The sequence below is a fragment of the Meriones unguiculatus genome, chromosome 7, assembly GCF_030254825.1.
Source record: "Meriones unguiculatus strain TT.TT164.6M chromosome 7, Bangor_MerUng_6.1, whole genome shotgun sequence".
Lineage (NCBI taxonomy): Eukaryota > Metazoa > Chordata > Mammalia > Rodentia > Muridae > Meriones > Meriones unguiculatus.
The window spans coordinates 36,975,673-36,989,877 of NC_083355.1; the positions used below are offsets into that span (position 1 = coordinate 36,975,673).

The following is a 14,205-nucleotide window of genomic DNA, read 5'->3' on the forward strand; positions in this document are numbered from 1 at the left end:
GGAAGTTATGTTGCTTAAAAAAAAAAAAGGACCCAGGCGGTTTCCTTTATCAGGGAAGAAATCACTCAACATCCTTTCAACCCTGTGATTCTAAGATGGGAGCTTACTTACAAACTAAAATATTATTTATAGATTGCCTAACCATTCCCTTCCTTACAAAAGGTGGGATCCCATTAGTCAGACAGCCACAGTTTTAACTTTCTTATGCAGAAAATTAAACTTAAGACACATGTAACATTTACAGCATTCCAGACAGCCAGTTATCTAAAATAACTCCATTGAAAAATTAAGTATTATCTGTTGTTATCTCAAGGACTTGGGTCTAGATTGGGGAAGAGGCTACTAGTAAAAGGTAAATACCATTTCACTTTACACTGTTAATTCACATGCAAATGATAAATGATGGCGGCAGACTACTCTTTTGATAATGAAGACACATACAGTATCATTTCTCTTGGTAAAATAACTACCAATCAAAAAACTAATGTCAATTTTTAGAAAAGCCTTTAATGTCTCTTTCAAAATTTTTGAAAATTATCAGATTTTGGCATTTCCTTAACATCCAAGTATATAGTATACTAAAAACAGATATATAAGCAAATTCATGAAGTGAGTGTAGATATTACTCGTTTCTCATTTCATCTTAAAGGACACTCAGTCCCTAAGGACAGAACTGAACTGCTACTGATATATCATTAAATATCAGTAGAAGGCCACCGACAATTTCAATTCTCAGTAAACATAAAGCCTGTGTATTTTACAAATTTACAATCTATAAATCTCAAGACATAGGCCAACTGTTTTTTTCATTCCATTTTCAAGATCAATGTACTAACTTTACAGATATATTTAAAAATTATGCTAAATCAGATTTTATAAGCTATGTTATAAGTAAACAACATTAATTTAAAAATAGCAAAAGAAAAGCTATATTAAAAACTTTACACAACATATCCACAACCAGAGAAATTACAGAATGTAATGTGATATACTAATTATTTCAATAATTATGTTTAAGAAGAGACATATATTAAAGATTATCCCATCTTTCTACTCTACTACTGTCTAACCCTTTCCCCACCCAAGGGAACTATTTGTCTTCCATATAGATTAACTTACCTTTTTACTATTAAGACACTTAAACACTTTGGTTTCCAAAGTTATCTTTTTTCTTTAATGGTTTTGAGACAGGATTTCTCTGTGTAGCCTTGGCTGTCCTAAACTTGCTTTGTAGACTAGGCTGGCCTCAAACTCAAAGATCCACCTGCCTCTGCCTCCCTGAGCGCTGGGATTAACGGCCTGTGCCATTGTGCCGGCCCAAAATTAACCTTTTAAAGGAGTTTTGAGCCTGGTTCCAGCAGGAAAACCAATCAAGTAATTTAATCACAACCGTGGTAGAGAGCTTTAATGGCGTTTAAATTAACATACACCGCATAAAATAATATCAGCATAGCCTCTTATGAAATGACTTATGACATAAAAAGGCCTGAGAATAGTTTCAATTTCTGCTCTTCTTTCTACAATATAATCTCTGAAAACCTCTTAACTAAATGACAGACTAAAATAAGGAAAACACAAAGAGAGAAAGAGAAAATGAAGAGATCTGTATCTACGTGCTTACCTTGATCCTGTCATAGGACCTCTTCCATCCTTGTCATATCCCCCACGCCCTCTACCTCCTCCCTGTGACCCGCCATATCCTCTATTATCTTCTCCATACCTACTCACATCACGACGGTCATCTACAAAAAGAAAAATGTAACACACAAACACGGTCACTCAATTTTCTTATTTTTGTTGCAACAAAAGTCTCCCTACATTAGGCTGATGAGCTTAAGAAATTCTCCTGTCAGCTTCCATATAGGAATAATGATGTAAGCCACCATACCCAGCCACTGCTGTAATTTTTGTTTAAGTGTCACTTTAAATGGCTCCTTAAGTCACATAGTATGTCCTTCAGGGAAAAACACAAATAGACCAAAATGCAACCATCACACAATATTCTGGAATTAAAAGTGCTTGAGAGTTGTATCTACGTCAGACTCCATTTTACCACAAAATCAGACAAAGACAGCAAATGAAATTATTTAAGCTAAACTACAAACTCTGGATTCAAGAACTTTAATAACTTAAAGACAGAACTCTTCTACTTTCTTTACCTCAAAGACATTAAATGTAAGTTCAGGTCAGGCACAATGCAGCCACCACTTTTCAAACTGAGAAGACAGATATTCAAAGAATGACCATCCACTTTTAACTTACTCTATTATCAATATGGTTAGGGATATAGCTCAGTAATGAAGTGTTTACCCAGCATATACAAAGGCCCTGGGATTCAATTCCTAGCACCGCCAAAATAATTTCTTTTTCAGCAAAAATGTTTAATGACCACTTACTAGGAACCAAGTCTTATCTAGAAAATAAGGGCATTAAAAAAAAAAAAAAAAATAAGGCCTTTTGTCCTTGAATCACTGACTTTCATAGTATGGTCTGAGTCCTATATATCACATATAAAGTATTATGGAACAAGAAAAATTAATGACTATTCCTTCTTAGGTGAGATTAGAGAAGGCTAGCAAAGGATAACTTTCCCAAATCAACTGACAACAATAGCATTGTCAAATGGTCAGTTAAGACAGTAAAGGAAATATAATCAGTAACCAAAAGTTATGCAACCTTCTAACAATCTCAAAAAAAAAATAAATAAATAAAATAAAATAAAATCTATGTTGGGGCTGCAGAGATGGCTCAGAGATTTCAGAGATTAAAAGTGCTTCCACTGGCTGTTCTTCCAGAGGTCCTGAGTTCAATTCCCAGCAACCACATGATGGCTCACAACCTCTTCTGGTGCACAGCTGTACATGTGGACAGAATATTGTATACATAATAAATATTAAAAAAAAATCTGTGTCTAGTAATGCCAAATTTTTATCACCAAGTAAGATCCTAAGAGTGTTTTAATCTAGACAGTATAAAATTCCGTGAAGAAATGACGAAAAAAGGCCATTATAATCTTACCTTGTGTTTGGTGGCTGTAGTTTTCCCTTTGTGAATGGTAAGACTGCTGGTTTTGGTTATAGGAATCATGCTGCTGATAATTTGACTGCTCATCATATGAGCCTTGATGCTGACCATAACCTGACTGCTGGTCATAAGAGTCTTGCTGACCATAGTCTGACTGGCCATATGAAGGTGCTCTTCCACCTTGGCTGAACAGAAATCAAGAACATGAGACCTTACAGAATTGTTTACTGCAGCAAGTTGAAGAACACTAATATAAAGGCCTAGTCAGCTCAACAGCGTCTAATACTACATTCTCAGGGTAATTATTTGGCTCTTGTATTTATAAAAAGTCACCAATGAAATGCTTTCCAAAGACAATTTCACCATCACTAAAAAGGTGCCACAGGGGAAAACGGGAGTTTGTTGTACTACACTGGGGAAAAACAATAAAAACAAAAACAAGTATCTTGAAATACTATTAACAAAATAACTAGTTTTTCTTTCTTGAGTTAAAAAAACAAACTACCAAAATACAATTACATATATGTGACATATATCATATATGATTTTTCTACAAACATAGCCAGTAAGTGAGAAGAGTTCCCTTACTAGTTACAGTGAAAGGTTCTATGTCTCTTCTTCAATATCATGTCTTTTTAATTTGTAGCCAGGCATGATAGCTGTTCTTTTGGAACTGGGAAAACAGGAGCATCATGACCTTAAGGCCAACCTAGACTACACTGCCACTGGTCTTAAAAATAGGAGGGGGGAGTGCCATCTCAATTCTTAACAATCACACACAATTCTGAAGAATATCACAAAAATCTATTCCAGCTCAAAGCACCACAAAACTAGTTTGAGCACCTTTTTTGTTTGTGGTTTTTTTTTTGTTTGTTTGTTTTGTTTTTTTGAGACAGGGTTTCTCTGTATAGCCTTGGCTGTCCCAGAACTCACTCTGTAAATCAGGCTGTTCAACACTAACTCTTTAAACTGGTCAAAAGAAGCATTTCTGGGCCAAGTGCTGATGGTGACATGCTGTTAATCCCAGCACTTGGGAGGTAGAGACAAGCAGATCTCTGAGTTCAAGGCCATCCTGATCTACAGAGCGAATTCCAGGACAGCCAGGTCTACACAAGAGAAACCCTGTCTTGAAAAACACATAATAAAAAAAGAAAAAGAGAAAAAAAACAAAACAAAACATTTCTCTTTGCTTCATGTTTATTTCATGCTTTCAAATATAGAGCCTTTAATAAAAAACATTTCCCTTATGATTAAACTTATTAATAAGGCTTGGAGTTTTTTCCTTATGTAGCATGTCTTCCAGATATTATTCCTTACAGATTCTATTTTTTTTTCAGAGCATTTTTGTATCTTTAAGACCAATAATTTGACCTCACAATTCTTTCCCAAATGCTATTTAAATTTCACTTAAAGTACTTCTGTCACTGCAACCAGAAACCCTCGGTCTCTGCCTCCCCCCACCCCAGGTTTATTGAGACAGGGTCTCTCTGTGTAGCCTTGGCTGTCCTTTACCCACTTTGTGGACCAGGATGGCCTCAAACTGAAGAGATCTGCCTGCCTCTGCCTCCCCAAGTACACCACCATGCCCAGGTCTCTTTTAACTGTCTTTACCTCTGTAAAATGAAAACTACTAGTATTGTTTCATAGTGGTATCTGAGGATCAAGCACATTAGAGAGTAAGTCCACTGAACAAAGAAAAATAAAAACTTTACTATGAAATAACACCAGTAGTTATTTTCATTTTAGAGAGGCCGACATAGTGTTTTAGGCCAGGCATGGCTATGTAGTAAAACACTATTTCAAATAAAAAAGGGAAAGAAAGCTAGAGAGAAGGCTCAGTGTTTAAGAACACTTGTTTTTGCAGAGGACCCAGAATCAATTTTTAAAACCCACATGGTGGCTCACAAGCATCTGCAACTCCAGTTCTGGGAGATCTAATGCCCTCTTCTTGCCTCCACCCTTCTCCTCTGGCCTCTGGGGACACCAAGCACATACATGGTATACATATATAGATTATACTCAAAGAGTAAAACAAATACATCTAAAAATATATTTTTTAAAGGAAATGCATGTTAAGTGGCTCAAAAGCAAAGTAAAGGATTTGGGCACATAGCTCAATGGTAGAGTATTTATGTAGCATATACAAAGCCTTGGGTTCTATTACCAGAGTCACAAAATAATAAAAAGGAAATTTAAAAAGCAGACATACCCAACATAATCTCAATAATTCACTGTTTCCTTACCCTCCTGATGATTCCGTGTTTTGTTGTCCCTGGTTATTATATGATTGCTGGCCATATGAACTCTGCTTTTGATTCTCATAACTACCATAGGACTGTGAATAACCTAAAAATTAGATGAGAATACTATTTAGTAAAGGCTCTAATTCCCGACTCTCTAAAATAGCAATTTAACAAAACACTCCAACCTGATTGATTTTGTCCATAACTGGAGTAACCACCATAGTTTGGTCCATACGAAGAATCAGTCGTTTGCCCATAGCCAGAATAGCTCTGAAATTCAGGTAAACACTCAAACTTTATTACTTACTAGACAAAATAACTATTTATAAACTTTAGTATTTATTAAATAAAATAAATACAACTGATTTTTTAACCTACTTGTGTTTGTCCATAGCCTTGACTGCCTTGACTTCCATAGGACGAATAACTGTAAAAGAAAATTACAATACCTGAAAGAAATATGCTTTAAAAAATTAAAAACTTAAATGAAAAACTTTGCTTTCAACCAAACTTAAGTGTTTGTCCTGTTTCCATCTGAATTGTTTTCTGGATACTAATTCTTGTATTTTCTAAAGTTAAAAGGGGAGGAGGGAGTGGTTGTACTTAGTGATTGACTGAAAAGACTGTGTACATTTAAACAACAATTCTCTTAACAACTGAAGATATAAGTGAAGTCATTCCCAGAATTCATGAATATCAATATCTAAAGTGTTGCTGTCAAAATTTCTCACAAATATTATTTCACCAGAGATGCAAAAGAAAGAGAATATGCTTTGGGATAAATAATAAAAGAGAGAAATTACTGATAGCATCATTCCATAAACAGGTTTTGTTTTGTTTTGTTTTTTAATATCAGGTACACAGATACCTAACACTTGAAGCAAATACAGTGGTTTGCAGCTAAACAATGTTTATACAAATAACCATTATAACAACCACGTTGTGGCCCAGGCCTTTAATCCCAGCACTAACAAGACAGAAGCAGGCAGATTTCTGTGAGTTTGACGTTAGCCTGGTCTATATAGCAAGTTCCAAGCTTGCCAAAGCTACACAGTAAGACCCTATCTCAAATCAAAAACACCAATGATTCCTAAGAATCGGGGCTGGAGAGATGGCTCAGAGGTTAGGAGCACTGGCTGTTCTTCCAGAGGTCCTGAGTTCAATTCCCAGCAACCACATGGTGGCTCACAACCATCTATAATGAGAACTGGTGCCCTCTTCGGGCCTGCAGGTGTACATGGAGGCAGAGCGCTGTATACATAATAAATCTTAAAAAAAAAAAAATGCATGGAGAGACCCATAGTGATTATCTGAAAGAGAAAACAGTATTTGTCTTCAAGACAGGGTTTCTCTGTGTAACCCTGGCTGACCTCACTCTGTAGACCAAGCTGGCCTCCACTGGGTTAAAAGCATGTCTAAAAACATAACTTTTTAATACTTTAACAAAATAGTTATATCAGAGCAGGTTAATTTCTTTGTACTATTTGTTTCAATTGAATGTCTTTAACTTCCCAGATAGGGCACAATATGATACAAAATCCAGTCTAAATGCTTCAATAATGAGGTTTGTATACATCCAAAGTACCAGCAAAGAATGAAATTATATTGTATCAAAACTGACTGAATAAATGTACCTTCCTATTATTTAAATTTTAAAAATTATATCAACTACTAGCAAGTAAAAAAAAAAAAACAAAATAAAACCTCTGAGTATATGGCTCTTTAATACCCAAAGAAAAAATATATTCAAAATAAAATCTTTTAGAGCTAACAAATACTAAAATTCTTCATTTTTTTTTTTTTCAGAATCCCATTAACTTTTAAAAATACAAGCAATAAATAAACCCTTGCCAGGTACCTATTAAATGGGTAGCACTATTTATAAGAATAAAATCACATCAATTTTGTTTCTGATATGCTTCTTAATATCTCACATTGAGCCTCAACAAGAGTTGTAGTGTTAGGTTGAAAGTTATTCCTTCTGTTAAGCAAGAACAGCCTACCATGATACAGACATAAAAACAAAACTTTCCCTGTGAACACTTAGGACCTTAAGACCTGCTGAAAACTGTGCTTAGTGCTTAAGAAAATCTGCTCTAGCTCTAGATATTCCTTAGCGTGCAGTGCTGTTTTCTGGCTTAAGTTCTATTGGAACTGGAGGCCACCAACTGACCTTGAGGATGACAGAGTTCAGTTGTCCTCGTTGTTCAAATAAATGGTTTAATAAAAAGGAAGGAAGGAAAAAAGGAAGGGAGGGAGGGAAGGAAATAGGAAGAGGGGGAGAGAGAGAAGCTGTTCTAGGGACTGGAGATACGGTTCAGTGATTAAGAGCACTGAATTTGATTCCCAGCATTCACGTATTAGCTCAGAATCATGTCTAACACCAGTCCCAAAAGGATTTAACACCCTCTTCTGGCCTCTGTGGGCACTGTATGTACATGATATATGGATATACATGGAGACAGAACACTATACACATAAAATCTTTCAAAAATATTTTTATAGCCACATTAACACATTATTTATTATTAAAAAGTAAAATGCTTTTTCTAAGAACTTGTTTGATGCTGCTTTTATGAAATTCTCTAGACAGAGGAATGACTAAAAGAATGACTCAGGAATGACTGTGCTCTTCCAGAGGACCTAGGTTCAAATCCCAGCACCCATGTAAGTCCAGCTCCAGGGGATCTGACACCTCTGGCCTCCACAGGCACTGGTACTCATGTGCACAGACCCACATGCACACATACACACGATTAAATAACAATACATTTTTAAAACCTTAAAAAAATTCTCTTAATTTTTCTCAGAAAATTTTCTAAAGAAAAAGCCCTTTACAAAACCTAGGATTTTTGTCTTTATCTTCAAGACATACTTATTAATTCAACAGGCTACTTTTTATGAAGGTAAAAGGGAAGAAATGTTGCACAACACCTATTTATAAAGACAAGCTCTTTTGCCATTAACAAGCTTTAATTATTTAGTTATCCCTATCCCTTTTAAAAAAAAAAGATAGGGTCTTTCTATGTAGCCCAGGCTGGCCTCAATTTGTAACAATCCTCCTACCTCAAGCTCCTGAGTGCTGAGATTACAAGCCTGAACTACCACATCTAGCTTTATTATCTTAATACATCCAGATAACAAATTTCAGAGAAAAAAAAACGTATTATCTTTTTTCTCAGCTTTATCCTTTCATGATATTATGAAAACATATGTATACTTTACCTTTGCTGCTCACCCCCAGACTGACTGTAACTTCCAGAATCTAAAACACATAAAAAATCATATTTAAAATTATGCTTTCCCCTAAGACTAACTTTAGTTCACACAAATGAAGATACAGCTAGAAACTGTCAAAAATTACATTAAGAAAAACTAGAAGCTAGGCATGGGGGCACACACCTTTAATTCCTGCAGTTAGAAGGTAGAGGCAGACAGATTTCTATAAGTTCAAGTCCAGCCTAGTCTACAGTGAGTTCCAAGTCAGTCTGAGGTACAGTATGGCCCTGTCTCAAAAAAAAGAAAAAGAAAAAGAAAAAGAAAAAAACCACACACACACACACAAAACAAATTTAATTTAATTTAAATTTGTACATAGGGAAAATTGTACATAGGGAAATTAAATATGTACATAGGAAAATCTACACAGTAAGTTTTTTAAAACTACTTTTTTAAAAAAGTAACAACAATGCTAAAATGTTGTGCTGGTGATCACAAGAACAACAACAAAAAAAAAAATCAATGAAAGTTCATCCTTTAAAAACAAAACAAAACAAAAAACCTAACCAGGTGCGGTGGCTCATGCCTGTAATCCTAGCACTTGGCAAATTGAGGCAAAAAGGATTGCCACAAGCATAAGACCAGCCTAGGATAGGTACATAAACTTCCAGATCAGGCTAGACTGACTACAGTGTGAGGCCTTGTTTCAAAGGAAAAAACAATCCACACCCCTCAAAAATTCAAGCTACATATATGTACATTTACATTAATAAAAACAAACCAAAAAAGTTCTGTTTAAACTAATCAGGTCCAAAAAAGGAAGTAACATGTATTCTGCCAAAAATCTACAAATCACACTATCACTATTACCGCATACTATCACTACACACCAACACATACACTGTTCTTCTGTACTGGACTACCGTGGCTGTCAGCATCAATAAGAGTCTCCAAAGACTTGCTAAGAATAGCTGCTGATTTGACCACATTTTCAAGCAATTAGCCAATTGATGACATTTCAAATCAGCAATGAAAACTGCCTTTAGCCTGCAATTTACCAACAAAAACGACCTTAGAAAAAAAGTTTAAATAAACACGCCAGGTAAAGGGAGCGGAAGAAGGCAGACTGTAAGCTTTTCTCCATAGTTTAAAGTGGAAGTCATACCAGAAAATGTTGAGGAGGCTCTACCCCTTTGGTTTGTATTCAATGTCAAATGAACAGCCTTAATTTGTGATGCATTTAAGATACATGTAATATATGAAATACATAAAAATTACAACCTCAAAACAGGAGTGTCAAACTGATCATATGACAAACCTTATCTAATTCTAAAATTCAAATCAAATCAACAATTCAAAAAAAAATCAACAATTCAAATCAAACCAACATCTTTCTTTTTCAGTCAATTTATATTAAGTATCATATTAGGCTCTCTCACTACAGGTTGTTTAAGTAGAAGACATTAAATTTCTCACTATTCTACTGTAAATACCTCTAATCTGACCTTTCTCTTAAAAATCCTTAAGACTATAAAATGAAATCAGATAAATTATTTCTATGAAATTAAAGGAAAAGAACAGACTGTAGCTGGATCATAAGTAGAACAGATGTACCTATCAAATACCAAGGACTGGCAGCAGGAGGATGACTCGAGAATACATATCTACTCAGTCTAATACAGCAATGTTTTCTTTTGGGTCTGACAAAATCACTGAAGTATTTAGTACTTAGAGCTTATGACCTTCTCTTACAATTAATATTTACAAACTTAACTTAAAGCTAATTAAGTACAGTCCTCTCAAACTATAAATCCGACTTAAGCTAAATTAAAACTTCAAGATACACAAATAAGCACAGCCACCATAAAAATATGCATTTCAGTAATACAATTGAAACTTGTTTGTTTGTTTGTTTGTTTGTTTTGAGACAGGGTTTCTTTGTAGACCAGGCTGGCCTCAGAAGATCTACCTGCCTCTGCCTCCCAAGTGCTAGGATTAAAGCCATGGGCCACCACACCTAGCCTAAAGGTTTCTTTTCTTTTTTTTTTTTTTTAATTCAATACACACACACACACACACACACACACGAATGCTTTGAAGAGCCACAACATTAAATATAGCCACACAAGTAACAAGAAAGTTATATGGGATATATATATCCGATTTAGGGAAACTCAAATAAGTCCTCGTTTAAATTACCTGACACATGAGCCTTGTGTCTGGACATGTTCATTATTTATAAGTGCTTCTACCTTACTAAAGCATTCCAGTGTACTGGCTATTTTATGTCAACTTGACACAAGCTAGACTCATCTGTAGGTGGAAACCTCCAATGAGAAAATGCCTACCTAAGATCCAGCTATAGGGCATTTTCTTAATTAGTGACTGACAGGGGAAGGCCCACCCCATTGTGGGTGGTGGTCCTGGGTTCTATAAGAAAGCAGGCTGAGCAAGACATGAGGAGCAAACTAGTAAGCATCACCCTTCCGCTGCTTCTCCATCAGCTCCTGCCTCTGGGAGCTGCCTGCCCTGGTTGAATTCCTGTCCTGACTTCCTCTGATGACAAGCAGATATGAAAGTATAAGCCAAATAAATCCTTTCCTCCCCAAGTTGCTTTGGTCATGGTATTTCAACACAGCAATAGTAACCCTAAGACAAACTGGTACCAGGGTAGTAGAATATTGCTGTGACAGGCCTGACCACGTGTTTTTTGGAGGATTGTGAAAGGACCTTGGAACTTTCAATGGGAAAAGCCATCAAGTGTTAAGAACTTGGTGAGCTTTTCTGGAGGAGCTTGCAAAATGTTGAGAGCATTGCAAGCAATGAAGGCCCGCCTTGGGAAGTTTCTGGAGAAAGCCTCCTTAGCCTTTTGTGTGAACAGTCTGTGGTTCTGTGGTTCTGGTCAACTGGGGCTGAAGAGTCAGCATGATTAACAAGAGGCCAGAACCACTAAAGTAAAACCTTTGCTTTGCTGAGACAATGGATGCAGGTCAGCTAAAAAAAAAAAAAACAAAACAAAAAACGTTGTGATTAAAAGACCATCTAGGAACTCGTTCAAGAGAGTTAACACAGAAACTGTTTTCTAGAGGTGGCCTAAGTTGGATCTTATGCTGGCAGCCAAACTTGGTTTTGTGTAAGAGTCTCCCAAGTAGTATTGGTCTTGAAGGCATGAAGGACTCATGGAGAGTAACTAAGGCTTAGCACTGTGAGAGGCCATTGGTGAAGGTGAAGCCTTGATAGCAGTTGGAGCACCCAGATTTCTGGGGTCTTCAAAAGAAGCTGAGGCTTGGCACCATGAAAAGAACCCAGGGGAGGCTACTCGTGAAGGTGCAGCCTCGCTGCAGTAAGAGGCCCCTGTATCTGAGATGCCAGCACCATGGGATGACCACAAAGAACAGCAGCAGCAGTAGAACAGTCAGCTGGAGCCTAGAACACAAGCCATGTGTGCTGCAGAGGACAGAGCCAGAGAATTGACCAATGCCTTTTGCAGAAGTCCAGAAGATCAGACGTTGGATACTGAGTTATTTACAATTAGAGTTTGGTTTTGCTGTGTTCAGACTGTAACTGTGCCTTGATTCTTTCCTCTTATATAAGGTAGTTAGCGTATCTTTTTATTTTATTTTATGGGAACCCACAGTTAAGAGACTAGATTTTTAAAGATATTTTAGGTTTTAAAAGAGACTTCAGACCTTTGAAGATAACTGAATTTTAAGTGTTTGAATCTATAAAGACTGTGAGACTTTTAAAGTTTGTAAAATGTTTTATATTGTGATGCTGATGTTAATGCATGATCTTAGGAATGAACAAGGAAAGGTTGTAACTTAAAAGTGATTTTTGTGTGTCAAACTAATAAGGAATCATGTGTCCTGGATAGTTTTATATCAACTTAACACAGCTAGAATCTTCTGAAAGGAAGGAATCTTAACTGAGAATAATGCCTAAGATCCAGCCACAGGATATTTTCCTAATAGGTGATTGATGGTGGACGGGCCAACTCATTGTAAATGGTGCCATTCCTGAGCGGGTAGTCCTCAGTTCTGTAAGAAAGCAGGCTGAGGAAGCCAGTAAACAGCACCCCTTCATGGCCTCTCCATCAGCTCCTGCCTCCAGGTTCCTATCTTGTTTGAGTTCCTGTCCCGACTTCTTCCATGATGAACAGATGTGGAAGTGTAAGCCAAATAAATCCTTTCCTCTCCAAGTTGCTTTAGTCATGGTGTTTCATCACAGCAACAGTAACTCTAAGGCAACCAGGTATGTCCAACACGTGGCCCAAGTGCTGGAATGACAGGCACGAGCCACAAATCCTGGCTCATCAATTTCCTTTAAACATCATACCCACTAGCTGTAAGCACAGGACCACAATTCAGGTGTTTGCCTGGTTACTCTCTCCATCTTACCTCCAACATGTGTTTAAAGTACATTATTTCTGAATAGCATTTATTTAGGTAATTTTTTAGCATTGTGAACACCTTTGTGCTTTAACTGAGCTGTTTTTTCTGTCAATTTTTACTTGCAGCTGACATCTTGACTTAGACTTTTCTATCTACCAGCTTTTCTTTTCCTTTTAATTCCTTTCTACTTTCTATTACATTTTCTTTATCCACATTTTTCTATTGCTTTATTTATATTTTATTTCCATGGCCTCATAACTAAATTTTTGCAACTTTCCTGGCAAAATTCAAACTTATCCACCTCCACTAAAACACAGATTTTTTATTATCCTAATGTCAAAGCCTTCACCTTTATTTTCCTTGCAAACTTTATTCCTTTTCCTTTCTATACATTAACTCAACAAAGACCAGTATATCTATGTGAGTTTATTTGGTATCAATATCACTGGTTATTTTCCCTCTAAACTCATTATTTAGTCCCTTAAAACGTAAGGTTTTAATTTATTTTTCACATGTGTGAAAGAGTATGAAACATGCATGCAAGAAGGAAGAGGATGTCAGAGGTTCTAAAGCTGGAGATACCAGGTAACTGGGCTGTGAGGTGTGGGTGCTGGTAACAAACTCTGGCTCTCTGTGCCAAGAGCACAGCCATGGCTACAGGACCCCTCTTAAGTGTTCTCTACAGGCTGTTATTTTATAATCTCTAATTTTGTAGATTATTACTTGAACCTATTCTTAGGCATCATATTTGCAACTAATGGCTTGATTAAAAACTTCAACTTGCTGGGCTTGTTAAACGACTTTAATCCCAGCACTTAAGAGACAGGTGGATCTGTGAGTTCCTGGCCACCTAGAGCTAGTGAGACCCTATCAAAAAAAAAAAAAAAAATCCCAACTTTTCTAGATTTTTTAAGACAGAGCTTCCTATGTTGCTCTTGCCGGTTTAAAACTAGAGATCTTCCCAACTCAGCTTCGTGAGCACCGATGACAGGTATGTACCACCATACCCACCAACTTTCATTTTCCTCTCTATCCTTCTGAGTTGAGTTTTGTAAAACAGACAACTACATCTAAAATTCTGCTAGGATTGTTATTTCACTTTTCCACTTTTCTCACTTTTGGAAATTATATTTGGGGGAGGGAAAGGGTGAGATGGCTCAGCAAGTAAAGATACCTGACATAAGCATGACAACCTGAGTCTGCTATCTGATAGCTACATGGTGAAAGAAGATATCTCCTTAGGTTGTCCTGACTCTCACAGGAACACCATGGTACATATGCAGTCATACAATGTAACTTTTCAAAATTATATTTTGTTCCTTTTTCAA

The 14,205-nt window shown here is 36.5% G+C and overlaps 1 protein-coding gene across 1 annotated transcript in view; it reads right to left on the bottom strand.

Moving 5' to 3' along the window:
• Taf15 (TATA-box binding protein associated factor 15) overlaps positions 1–14,205 on the bottom strand; it is a 33,948-nt gene that overhangs the window by 16,421 nt on the left and 3,322 nt on the right. Inside the window, exons 2-7 of the mRNA XM_021649022.2 lie at positions 8,493–8,532; positions 5,646–5,694; positions 5,453–5,537; positions 5,268–5,370; positions 3,019–3,209; positions 1,622–1,742 (exon numbers count right to left, since the gene is read on the bottom strand). Coding sequence (XP_021504697.1) covers positions 1,622–1,742; positions 3,019–3,209; positions 5,268–5,370; positions 5,453–5,537; positions 5,646–5,694; positions 8,493–8,532 — 589 coding nt within the window. The remainder of the gene's footprint in view (positions 1–1,621; positions 1,743–3,018; positions 3,210–5,267; positions 5,371–5,452; positions 5,538–5,645; positions 5,695–8,492; positions 8,533–14,205) is intronic.